Genomic DNA, 13,023 nt, shown 5'->3' on the forward strand with positions numbered 1-13,023 from the left:
CGCCTGCTCCATTAAGCGACTTAGTGAGACCCTGTCTTAAAATAGAAAGGCTAGAGATCTGTGCGAATGTCCTGGGTTCAATCATCAGTTCCGCAAAACAAAAAACAAAACTGATAGGATCCAGGGAAGGACACTGCTTATGCAGCAAAAACAGAACCTCCGGCCTCCAGGGGTCTCTTGCCTACGCTCCGCGGTGCAGCCCCTGGCGACGCCCCCCTGCCCCCGTCGCCACAGCACACCTGCGTCCTGCGGTTGACCTTGACGAACACGGGCCCGGCATCCGTGTCGTAGGCTCGGCCCTCGCTGATGTAGCCCGTCCCGGGGCTCCCGAAGGCCCGCAGAGTCGCGGTGCGCAGCTCAGTGCGCAGCAGCTGCTCCATGAGCTCGGGCTCAGGGGAACAGGGCTTGGGGACGGTGACAGGGGCCACGGGCGGCGACTGGGCCCGCGGAGACAGTGACCAGAGCCGCGGGGACCCGGGGCGCAGAGGTAGGGACCGAGGCAGCAGCTGGACCTAGGGGCAGCCTGTGCGCCTGTCCGCGGCCACACTGGGGCGCGCTCCCGACGCGCGCTCCCGACGCGCGGGCCTCTGCGGCTGGTGACAGCCGGGCTCATGCACACAGCACTCTAGGTCTGCGCCCCGACAGCTGTCCTGCTCCAGCCCTGCGTACTCCTGGGGAGTGGGACCCCAGCCCTATTCCCGGCTGCTCCAGAAGTGGGGACGACACAGAAGCGGGTGTCCCCTGTCCACACGGCGTGCCCAACAGTCCGCGCACATCTAGACCTCGTCACACGCCACCTACAGAGCCAGCAGCCCCTATACAGATGCGGAGCCGGGCCCCGACACCCCCACCCCGGCACAGGACACAGCGGAGGCCTTAGCTGCTCCGCCCCCCAGCCTAGGGCGTGACTAGGTTCTCACTTTCCAGTCAAGGGTGGGACTTGGGGGCGGCGTCAATGACCCGGCGCTTGTGTCCATGAGTGATAATGGTGGTTCTTGGGACCATGACAGCAGAGACCAACCCCACCTTAGGTGGGGTCCAAGCCACAGATAAGCTGGCTCCAGAACACAGGCGGGCGTGCAAGAACCCGAACCTCACAGCAGCATGCGCGGTGCTGCAGGGGGGGAGGGGGTTCCCCCCCATCCCCCACCCTCCCCTGGGGCCCTGCCGCTCTGCTCTGCTCAGCCTATGGCGAGGTGCTTCTCCGTCACAAAGAGCCGAGCTCAGGGGAAAAGATCGGGTCGAAGCACCACTTACTTAAGAGTTTTTTGGTGTCTGTTTTGTTTTATTTGTTTTGTGCAGTACAAGAGACTGAACACAAAGCCCTTGCACTGAACTACCGTATATCCCCGAAAATAAGCCCTAGCGTGATTTCCCCCCCCCTCCCCCGGGATACTCAAATATAAGTCCTAACTCAAAACGAAGCCCCAGGTAAGAGCATCAACAGGTGAACATATTTACTTTAGGTTTTTTTTTTTTTTTTAGCACTGGAAATCGAACACAGGACCTTGTGCTTGCCAAGCAAGGCACTATGTCAGTGAGCTATATACCCAGCCCTTCTTTGGTATTTTTCAGACAGGGTTTCACCATGCAGTTCAGGCTGGCCTTGAACTCACTTTTTAACCTAGGCTGATCTCACACTTGTAGCAATCCTCCTGCCTCACCCTCCCAAGTGCTGATTTCTAAAATAATAATAGTTTATAAGTAAATAATATTATTGACATTGATACTTAAAATACTGATAATGTAAATTATAATTAAGTCATTGTGAATACCCACTCAGGACCCTTGTAAATAGACAAACTGGAAATGCCCCAGGGAGGTGTTTGGGGTATGGCCGCTGTTAGGGTCATTTCAGGAAGGAACCCTCCCCCTACCCCAGGGTCCTCACAGCCCAGTGATACCTTCTCTCACAGCTCAAGGACAGTCCAGTGTCATGCTCTGGCCTCAGCTATCAGAAGAGTGTGAATGAAGAGTTGGGTGAGTCAGACACACGAGGCAGGCACAGGGCAGGAAGTCCTTCATTGTGGAGCTAAGAACTGTTGACCACTCAGGGCCAGGACCGTCATATGGTGAGTCTCTTAAGGAATCAGTAGGGTGACTGTCCTAGTGTGTGGATTATAATACTATTTGGAAAGATCTGTGGCACACGCCTATAATCCTGTGCCTCTCGCAGGAGCTCGGTCACAGAAGTAATGCTGGAGATATGCAGGGATGTCTAGGCCTAAAGCTTGTATGATTCTGATAACTGAAAAAAAAAGTACATGTTTGTGTTGTGTTATATGTATAAATACAAAATCAGTAGGACGAGCAACTGCAATGAATGACAAAGTTTAAGAAGCTACAAATATCACATTATCACAAAATCTGAGAAACAGAGCCCAGTTTTATCAGCAAAGTGCCCACCATACCTGGGACGCTTTCTCCTTGTACTTCCTCACCCACACACAGCCTGTCCTAAGCTGCAGCTGTCCATACTACCTAGGAAGAGAAACCTACTTCCTGCTGAAGACCAAAACCTCTGTCCTAGAATAGTTTGGGAGTGCTCCAGCCTCTGCTCTCACCACCCACCATGCTGTGCCAACACAGAGTAGTGTCCTGTGTCCTGTCCAAAAGTCTTTTTTTTTTTGGTCTTTTTGAGACAGGGTTTCACTGTGCAGTTCAGGCTGGTCTTGGATTCACTTTGTAGCCAAGACTGGCCCCAAACTCACAGCAATCCTCTTGCCTCAGCCTCCCAAGTGCTGGGATTACAGGTGTGCACCAGCATGCCTGGCCTTAAAAGTCATTCTTTAAAGAGACAACAGTTATGCCTGGCATAGCAGCACACACCTATACTCCCAGCCACTCTGGGAGGCTGAAGCAAGAGGATCACAAGTTCAAACCCAGGGGCAACTTACTGATTTAGGAAGATCCTGTCTCAAAATAAAAATAAATAAAAAGGGCTGGGGACATATAGCTCAATGCAAAGGCCCTGGGTTCAATCCCCAGATAATGTTGAATTATAACAAGCGGGGAAACACATAGTCTCAGGTACCATTGAAACCACTGAAAGTTTATTCAAATTTTTAGGCAAAATGATTTATTAGCATCAGTGGTATTTGTAAAATTTCTCATCAGTACAGAATGAAGGAGAGAAAAGATATTAGTTCAATACTCATCTGTTGCCAAGGAATGACAACTCAGTCAGCTTTAGAAAACTGCACATGAGATGGAGGAATAAGAAGAACAATTCAAGGCTCCTGACTGTACTCAGCTCACACCAAGGGCTGGCAGCTGGGTCACTCCCAGGATGCTGCTTGACCTGCCCAGCCTACAGCTAGGTCCAGTGGTCAGGTACAAAGGAAAGGGAATGTACTTGATCTGGAAATTGTCACTTCTAACAGTTTCTAGCAAGATGGTTCCATGTCTGGATTCAGGTCTCTGAGATGCCCAGGAGTGGAGCCAGAAGCAGGGAAGAAAAGCTAGGTACCCTGGGCACCACACGACCTGCAGCCGCTCCTGCTCCATGCTCCAGGCTTCGGGGGCCTCTCTGTTCACATCAGCATGGCCTCACCTGGCCATAAAACCTAACAATGTACAACTTCAGGACAACATAGGCTCTCCTGAGATATCCACTCCTCACGAGGCTTGAGGTCGGCCTGAGCAACAACAGGAAGCATTTATGAGGCTGGAGACGGAGCAACAACAAGTTCCGGACCAGAGCAGACCAGAGCAGACCAGATCAGACCAGTGCCCCTGAACCGGAGGCCTCAGGATGCTGCTCGGAGATGGCACCCTCCATGGAAAGCAGCTCACTTGACAAGATTCCTCATGATGTTCAGGGAGGACCCTCTGTAGCCGGATCCAAAATGGTTCCAGTGGTTCAGATAGTGAAAGAGCTGATATAACTGCAGGCGCTTCTCAAAGCCCGGGGCCTTGGGGATTTTGCTGTGGTAGGCAGAGTAAAAGGAGCTGCTGAAGCCCCCAAACATGCCAGCTATCGCCAGTTCATATTCTGAGTGGCCATAGAATGAAGCTGGGTCAAAAATGATGGGCCCGGAGGCATCTTCTGCCACATTCCCTCCCCAGAGGTCTCCGTGTAGTAAGGCAGGGACAATCTCCAGATCACGGAACAGGCTGGGAATCTTCAACTGTAGGAGGAGGACAGAGGCTTAGCACAGTGGTGACACACGCTGAGGGACACAGATGTTACCTGAGCGCTGCTCCACATACCCAAGCAGCAGCACTGCGCTCAGGTGCGCCTGGCTCACTGATGGGTACCCGTGCCCTGTGCAGAACCAGGCTCAGAGGTGGCACATCTGCCTTGGCACCTCCCCCACATCAGGGCCGAGTGGGACGTGCTGCTGGCACCTGGCTGCCCAGCAGGGCCCTGCTCACCTGCAGAGCAGACCAGAGCTGGAGGGCCTCCCGGTCTCCGGAACCCCGCTCCACCATGTCTATCTGAGGCTGAATGCGTTGTTGCGTGTAGAACTTGACCCAGTCCTTCTGCCAGTCGTTCACCTGCATGGCACCAGCAAAGGAGAAGGCAAGGCAGGGAGGGCGCAAATGCTGAGAAGCATCCCAAGTGGAAAGGGCCGTGGGGACAGCATGCGGGTGGGGTGGTAACCACAGGAAGCTGAAGAGTGCAAGCTGACCAGGAAGCACCAAGGGGTCTTAAGGACAGGCTAAGACCTTCCAGGAGTAGTGGGAAGCAGGGATCCACAGGGCCCACTCTGCAGCCTCCCAAGAATGAAGAACACTAGGACGTTTACTTTCCATCACATTCACGCTGACAGAGGCCAGAGCCATCTGACCTCCCCTGACCCCAAGGCCCACTGCTGACCATCTGCCTGGCCACAGATGGCCCTCTTCCACAGAATGGTAATAGTAAGGGGCATGTGGACTCCTGTTCAAAAAGACCCCAAAGTTGGGCCTGGTGGCACACATCTGTAATCCTAGCACTCTGAGAGGCTGAGACAAGAGGATGACAAGTTTAAGCCTAAATTGGGCAACTTAGCAAGACCTTATCTCAAAATTTTTCTAAAAAGGAAGAGACTAAGGGTATAGCTCAGTACCATAAAAACAACAACAACAACAAAAAAAAAAACACCATCCAAGGATCCACCGTACTCGGGAGCCTGAGGCAGAAAGACCACAAGTTTCAGGCTAGCCTGAGATACTCAGTGAGACCTTGTCTCTAAATAAAACTTTAGAAAGGGCTGTTTAGTAGTTGTCTCTCAGTATTTGTGGAGGATTAGATTCAGGACCACCCTCATACCAAAATGTGAGGACGTTCAAATGCTTACATAAAATGACACAAAATTTGCATGTAATCTACATACATCCTCCTATACATTCCTACATTGCCTATACTTTAAATCATCTCTACATTGCCTCTAAGACCTAATACAATGTAAATGCTATGTAAATACTTGTTGCACTGTATTGTTGAGAAAATAACACCAAGAAACGATGTGCATGTATTCAGTATAAACACTGTGTTCTCACAAATATTTTCAATCTGCAGTTGGTTGAATCTGCATAGGCAGGTTATATTTTTATTTTTAACTTTTTTTAGTATAACAGAAGATGGTTTATTGGAGGAAAAAGATAGAAAAGAAAGAGGATAGACAGCTATGATGAAGTGGCAGTGGGACTTCAGAGCTGAAAGCCCCAGGTTATGTATTTAAAGTGAAATATTTTTTGAATTTTCTAACTTTTAACTTTTGTTATTGTTGTTTTGTTTTTGTTTTTTGAGACAGGGTCTCACTATATAGTTCAGGCTGACTTTGCACTCACTACCATAGCCCAAGCAGGTCTCAAAGTCATGGTAATCCTCCTGCCTCAACCTCCCAAGGGCTAGGATTACAAGCACGCACCACCACACCTGCCTAAATTTTCTAACTTTTAAACTGGGCATAGTGGCTCATATCTGTAATTCTAGTTATTTGGGAAGCTGAAGCACAGAGTGTTGCAAGGAGAGCCTTTGCAACTTAGTGAAAGCCTGTCTTTAAAAAAAAAAAATTGGGCCGGGGATATAGCTCAGTGGCACAGTGCCTGCCTGGCAAGCACCAGGTCCTGAGTTTGATTCCCAGTACCTATCCCCCGAAAAAATCAACCCACCTAAATGCAGCCATCCTAACTTGGTCCTTCTCCATTTCTCTGTGTTTATCTAGCATGTAAGGTGAGTAAACCTTTTATCACCTTAAAATGTGGCAAAGAAAAAAAGGGTGCAAAGATTTTGCAGAATTGCCAGGCCTATCATCAGGAGGCTAAGGCAGGACTGGCACAGATGTGAGGCCAGCCTAGGCTACATAGTGAGCTTAATGCCAGTCTGGACTATATAGCATACCCTATCCCAAAAAACAAAACAAAAAACCCAATCTCATAGAAAAAAAAGGTGCTCCCTGCACATCCACTGTGTCTGAACAGCTGTGGCTGTGTCACTTACCTGGGGGAGGTATCCACAGCAGGTCACTACATCAAACCCAAACTGGTCCACAAAGTGCCATTCTGCCTGCCCATCTCCTTTCCCTGGCAAACAAAAGGCAAAATGGAAGAGGAACAGTTAATGCTTTTGCTTCAGGAGACCCTGGGCCCAGTTCTTGGAGCTCAAGCTGCGTAGAGCCTGGTCTCACTGTGTCCTTATCAGCTCACATGATCACTCAGCAAGCCAGGACCTCAGTTTCTACTAATCCACAGGTCACGTAGAACAAAGGCTGTCCAGGCAGACTTAGTACAAGGATACCAGCTGTCCCCAAAGTAGGACCAGAGGATTAGGGCAAGGGGAGGTAGACAACAATGTATTAAAAAAAAAAAAAAAAATGGATGATGTTTTCTGGATAGGAAAAAAAAACAAACCTATCTCATAATCCATCAGGAAAGGATAGTTTCCAGTGGCCAACACAGTGGTATTGAGAAAATATTATACCATGAAACGGTCTCAACCCTGTGCAGCTCCCAAGACTCAAAGAAAATTCCAAATGGCCTGAGCCTGGCAGGTACAGGAAGGCATCCTAATGGGGCCTGTCAGTAGACCCTCCTACCAAGCACAGATCCTGTGCTACGTAGATTCTGCTACATGCAGATCCTGCTGATCTGCTTTTTGACTGTCAGCCACTCTATCTAGCAGAGTCAGCACACAAGCTACAGATGGATTAAATACTGAAAAATACCTCACTGTTAATAGCACACCAACCTCTAGAGAACACACAGTTGGGGCTTGTCATTCTGAACCTCAAGAAGGTACTCAGAAGAAAAGACAATGTATTTAAAGGACTTTGTTTTTTTGTTTGTTTTGAGGCAGGATCTCACCATGTAGTTGCAGGCTGATCTTGAACTCACTAATTTAGCCCAAGCGGGCCTTGAACTCATGGTGATCCTCCTGCCTCAGCCTCTGAGTGCTGGGTTTGCAGACGATGCTACCACGCCCTGGCTAAGAACTTTGTATAAAAAGCAAAAAAACCTTTGATTCAACTCCCTTCCGGACAAAAGTAAAAGCAACAGTAATACTGTCAGATTTTGAGTCTACCAAATATTTCCTGCCTCCTAAGTGCTTTATCAAACTGTACACTAACTGCACTCCTTTTGCTCAGAATATAGCAGAAGATGCACCACTACACCCCCAGCCAGTATACTTCAGTTTGTTAGTTGCCCACGTAACAGTTCCAGTTCCAGTTACTTTTGTTTCTTAGAAATGGCTGGTCACTATGATGCATATTTTAAGAACCAATCCCTAATTGACAAGCCATTCTGCCTCTGTACTTCCTGCTTGCTTTTCCCATATAAGCCCTAAGCTACCAGAGATCAGGGCCTGACATTTTGAGTAAGAACTGACTCTTAGTTCAGTGCCCATCAGACATTAAATAAATCTGCCTCCACATCCTGGGTGTCGTTTTGGTGTTTCTGCTTGCCATTGCAATGACAGGGGCGACATCCAGCCTTAGGGCTGAGATTCCTCTGCTAAATATCTGCACAGATCCAACTCACAGGAAGCAGCAGAAGGCCAGACCTGAGCCTGTCCTGCTGTGTGTCCTCCTTGGGGCCCTCTTAGCCCCTCACCTACTGTGCTGTCCTCCTTCCGGAGCATCTCTCCCAGCTTCTGGTTCTGAAGATGCAGGTCCGCAAGCTGCTCCCCAAGCTTTGCAGCGTGACTGTGAATCCAACAGCAATTAAACAGATGACAGAAAACCTACAGATACATATCTATCCGGCAGGTCTCAGGGCACCTACAGTAGGTCATGCATTCTAGGAGTAGAAAATCCATTCTCTCAGAGCAAGAGTGAGATGAAAGGTCTGACTGCTGCAGTCTTTCCCAGCCTCATTTGACTTTGCAGCTGGGTTCTTTGTCTTCATCTCATATTGACAGTATCTTCCTTGCCACCCCCCTACCCTGTACTGGGGATCAAACCCAATGGTGCTCTACCACTGAGCTGCATCCCCAGCCCGTTTTATTATTTTGAGACACTAAATTCTCACTAAATTGCCTAGGGAGGACTCACACTTGTGATCCTCCTGACTCAGCCTCCCTCAGTGCTGGGATTACAGTACATACCACCACACCCAGCTTCTCTTTGGCCTCTGATGTGCACAGTACATGCCACTCACTTGGCAGAATCTGTCACGTATACAATCACGGCTTCTTGATATCATACTCCTCAAAATTACACCCCCAAGTAGAAGCTTAAGGAGTAGAAGAACCACACAGAGGAAAACAAAGCAGGGGGATGAAGTAGGGACAGACCTGCTCAGGTATCGCATATCCAGGTACTCCATCACCAGCATACTGCCACCTCCCGGGGCATCGAGGACCTTGATAGGCCTGGGCACTTTCACTGTGTCTGTTTTCAGAATGGCAATTAAACTTGCCATCTCACCTTCAAACATCCTTCTAGCCTGTCAGAAAATAATGGAAGAGGAAGAGAGCAGAGAGGGAGAGCAAGGTCACTTTGGAAAGATTTGGTGTAGACATGTTTTCTTCTGGCAAAACAAACTCAAACCAAGAATGCTGGACTGAGGACTCAACAGGCATGGATGGTTTTCCAAGCTGTTGGCAGTAGAATGGGATGGAAATGCTGAAGTTGGGTAGGAGTAAGAAGGCTTGTACTTTCTAGTACTGGAGCATATTTTTATGTTATGGTTGAATTCAAAGGCTCTCCATTCAGAGGAAAGTAGAAGGCTGTAAGTATTCCCCTAAGTGCGCAGGACACAGCCAGACTGTTTGTGGTGTTCTCTTTCTCATTCTCTCTGTCTCTCGTTCTCTCGCTCATTCACTCCCCCTCCCATTCTCGGACAACACTGCAACCACAATCCTGTTCCACAGACAGGACACAAGCTTTGCCCGGACCTTCAGATGCAGATGGCTCTCCTTCTGCATATGCCAGGAACCTGGGCTCACTTTCATCTAAGAAGACCACTGAATTCCGTGCCACGTCCTACCTGACACTGGAAACTATCTCATCTCAACCATTTCCATCCTCGTCCCCCAGACTGCAGTGACTCCATCCACTGGGTCACCCTGCTCACCACACTGCAGTGGTCCCTCTCCAAGGCCAATCTGACTGTGGGTGCACCCAAAGCCTGCAACCTTTCCCTCTTCACAATTTCCACCCGCATGTGGGGCCCTGCCCAGGCTCTCCCCTACATACATGTGTATATGCACATGCAAACACACACACACACACACACACACACACACACGCTCCTTGTGCCCATGTTCCATCCTTATTTAGTTGCTAGTTCCTCAAGGTCTTTCATTTGCAGGCCCAAACACTCCTCCATACAATGTCATTTTTGCTTGGATCACTATTCACCAGTCTCTTTGCCAAGTCAGATCCTCTCTAGTCATGCTTCAAATATCAGCTTAACATCAATTTTCCAAAGAACAAGTCTTCCCTCACTTTCCAAACTAGTTAATTTGTCTTTCTCTGTCTCTCCCTCTCTCTCTCTCTCTCGTTTTGTTTAAAACAAGGTCTCACTGTACAGTTCAGGTTGGCCTTAAACTCATTATGTAGCCCAGGCTAGCCTCGAACTCTCAGATGTCCTGCCTCAGCCTCCAGAGTGCTGGCATTACAGACATCTGCCACCATGCCCGGCTATGGACTGCTTTCTTAAGCACAGCTTTCAGAGTATCCTTTTTAGAAGATAAAGGGGAAAAAAAAAAAAAAAAAGCCCTGGCTATACTCTTCTTAGGATAATGGTTATGGAGAAAAACGTAAGAATTAGTATTTTTTAAAATGCCGAGAGTGCCGGGGGTGGTGGTGCACGCCTGTAATCCCAGCACTTGGGAGGCTGAGGCAGGAGGATTATTGTGAGTTTGAGGCCAGCCTGGGCTACAAAGTGAGCTCAAGGCCAGCCTAAACTGCATAGCAAGTCCCTGTCTCAAAAAGACAAAAAAAAAAAAAAAAAAAAATGCCGAGAACAGAGTAGCATACACCTATAATCCCAACTCTCTGGGAAGCTGAGGTAGAATGAAAATACCAACCAGTACAGCCTTGGCAACTTAGAGACTTACCAAGACCTTGTCTCAAAAAATAAATTTAAAAGGGCTGGGGATATTCGCAGTCCTTGGGTTTTGATCAATCCCCAGTAACACAAAACAAAACACAAAACAGGGAGAGATGAAAAAGAGAGGACCTGTGAATATAGCTACAGGTCAAGGCTCCTCACAAGAACATTCAGTGTTACACTGCCTGAAGTTTCTAACCAAGCTAGGTGCACCATTCCTCATGATTATTTTACCACAAGGTAAAATCAAGCATCAGTTGAGAAACAGTGCTACAAAAAAATCTAGAAAAGATCTAAGGGAGAAGTATGTAAGAAAACCAATTACACAAGTATTCAAGGGCTCCTGTAATCCCAGCACTCAGGAGGCTGAAACAGGAGGGTCACTGTGAATTTGAGGCCAGCCCAGGTTACATAATAAGTCCAAGCCTAGCCTGAACTACATAGTGAGACCCTGTCTCAAAAGAAAGAAAGAAAGAAAGAAAGAAAGAAAAAAAGAAAGAAAGCATGCTACACCATTAGCGTCTCTTAGTTCACTGAAAAGGTTCATGCTAATATCAACTGGAGAATTTTTTATGCCTATATCTTGTACTCTGACTAACTACTTTGAAGATGACAAAATGCAACATATTAACTACGGCTATTCTATTATTTAAAAAATTCTGTCTCAGCATTTTTTTTAATTAGATTTTTTTTTTTAATTAATTCTGTCGGGCTTGGAACATAGCTCAGGGGCACAAGCACCTGCCTAGCAAGCGCAAGGTCCTGAGTACCAAAAAAAAAAAAAAAAAAAAAAAAAAAAAAAAAAAAAAAAATTAAAGCTAAAATTAATTGTCTTACCTTTTTTAAAAAGTAAAACAAAAAAAAAGGAAGAAAGAAAGGAAGGAAGGAAGGAAGACAGAGAGAGACAAAGAAAGAAAGAAAGAAAGAAAGAAAGAAAGAAAAGAATGCAAGGCAGAGATAAGAATGATCAAAAGGAAAAACAACTTGCACCACATCAACTCCAGCAGGGATTAAGAAAGAAATTGCAGTTCCAGCACTCTGGGAACCTGAGGCAGAAGGATCTGAAGTTTGAGGCACCCCCGCCCGGCACTTTATTTTATTTTTTATTTACTTATTTTTTGGAACTGGGGATCGAGCTCAGGACCTTGCACTTGCCAGGCTGGTGCTATGCCGCTGAGCTATATCCCCAGCCCCCCACCTAGGCATTTTAGCATTTTCCCTGTCTCAAAATGAAAAATTTAAAAAGGGCTGGAGATACAGCTCAGTACAAAGGCGCTGAGTTCAATCCCCAGCACCGAAAAGATGAAAAGCATCAGTAGGCGGTTCACTTTAATCCGTCGAAAATATCAGCTTCCCCCTACTCCTTGCCAAGCTTTGAACGACCGCAAACGCCAGGGAAGATGTAAATACAGAGATGTATAAGGGATGGACGCCGCTTAAAGGATGCACAAACAGACCAAAGCAGACAGCTGCAGTGAGCACAGGTGCTCGGGGCACGTCTCTCCGAGTAACTTCAAGGACAAACAGCTGACAGAGTCCTGTACAAGAAATGTGGAGGATCTCTCTAGGCTAGGACGCGGGCCGGTCTGGGGCGCTGCAGAGAGATCACCGCGCGGCAGGAAGGAAGGGACCTTTCCGGGTGGACAGCGGCAGTTTTCAATGGGGACTGAGGATGAGGCTCAGGAGAACTCTTGCCTTGCATGCACAAGGCCCTGCGTTTGATCCCCAGCACCACAAAAAGGAAAAGAAAAAGAAAGAAAGAAAATGGCACTCGCAAGAACGCTTCCGCAGGAAAGGAGAAAGCACAGCAGGGGCGAGTCCCATCTGCAAAGGCACCGCCGCTCAGGGGCCGCTGGACTTTTCCAGCGCAGCACCGGCACGACCAGTACCCCGGCCGGGCGCGAGCCCGCCGCCGCGGCCCTACCTCCGACTTGGAGTTCACTTTCACAAACACGCGCCCTTGGTCCGTGTCGTAACTCTGGCCCTGGCTGATACACCCGCCTCCCGAGTGACCAGTGGCCTTGACGGAGCTGCAGCCCAGCTCCCGCCTCAGCAGCTCCTCCATATCCAGGGCCTCACACCTGGCGTACAAGATACAGCCAGTGGCCCGAGCGAGCGGAAGCGGGACCGCACGAAGACAGAGCGACGGGAGGGAAGGGGCGCGACGAGCTTGAAGACCAGCTTGAGGATTGGGTGAGAGAAGGACAGGGGCGGGGCATACGAGGCTCCAATCGGGGATTGGCTAACCAGGGGGAAGGGGCGGGACTCTGGGACCAGAGCGGACTTGCGAAGATGGAGTGGGGGCGTGGTAAATCGGGAACAGGCGCGGGGATTGGATAAGAGGATGGTATGGGCCGAACTAGCAGTAGGGGATTGGGTGACGCTGGGAGCGGCGGGATCAGGTGGGCGGGCTCTCTTCCGTTCAGACCAGTTTTCAGAAGCTCTGACCTAGCGCGGGGGATGGACATCTGTTTGAGGCGATTGGCTGTGTCCCGCCTGCCGGTGCCTGGTGGCCGGCCCCACCCCGTTGGCCTTCCA

The 13,023-nt window shown here is 48.8% G+C and overlaps 2 protein-coding genes across 6 annotated transcripts in view; both read right to left on the bottom strand.

Moving 5' to 3' along the window:
• The window catches only part of Fn3k (fructosamine 3 kinase), a 16,451-nt gene extending 13,811 nt beyond the window's left edge, over positions 1-2,640 (bottom strand). For 2 of the 5 annotated variants that reach the window (XM_013506012.1, XM_013506008.1), the window contains exon 1: positions 240-471. In XM_013506012.1, coding sequence (XP_013361466.1) covers positions 240-380 — 141 coding nt within the window. In that variant the 5' untranslated portion in view covers positions 381-471. Of the gene's footprint in view, positions 1-239; positions 898-1,904 lie in introns of those variants that run through there. The other 3 variants (XM_013506011.1, XM_013506010.1, XM_013506007.1) reach the window with 3 other exon arrangements.
• Positions 2,641-3,031: 391 nt separating this feature from the next.
• Positions 3,032-12,650, bottom strand: Fn3krp (fructosamine 3 kinase related protein). The gene is made up of 6 exons (XM_005407184.2): positions 12,410-12,650; positions 8,723-8,874; positions 8,041-8,132; positions 6,431-6,513; positions 4,378-4,500; positions 3,032-4,130 (listed from the first exon to the last, which is right to left on the bottom strand). Exons 1-6 carry the CDS (start codon positions 12,548-12,550, stop codon positions 3,792-3,794), a joined length of 930 nt encoding a protein of 309 aa, XP_005407241.1. The 5' UTR covers positions 12,551-12,650; the 3' UTR covers positions 3,032-3,791.
• Positions 12,651-13,023: the final 373 nt, after the last annotated feature.

This window comes from Chinchilla lanigera, unplaced genomic scaffold (genome assembly GCF_000276665.1).
Source record: "Chinchilla lanigera isolate Chin_1 unplaced genomic scaffold, ChiLan1.0 scaffold00105, whole genome shotgun sequence".
Taxonomy (NCBI): Eukaryota; Metazoa; Chordata; class Mammalia; order Rodentia; family Chinchillidae; genus Chinchilla; species Chinchilla lanigera.

Coding starts and splice junctions, on each gene's coding strand:
- Fn3krp (XM_005407184.2), bottom strand. CDS start 12,550: ATGGAGGAGCTGCTGAGGCGGGAGCTGGGCTGCAGCTCCGTCAAGGCC. Junction 4,501..6,430: donor GCTGTGGATACCTCCCCCAG/GTAAGTGACACA, acceptor GGTGCCATGCAG/GTGAACGACTGGCAGAAGGA. Junction 4,131..4,377: donor AGCTCTGGTCTGCTCTGCAG/GTGAGCAGGGCC, acceptor CTCCTCCTACAG/TTGAAGATTCCCAGCCTGTT.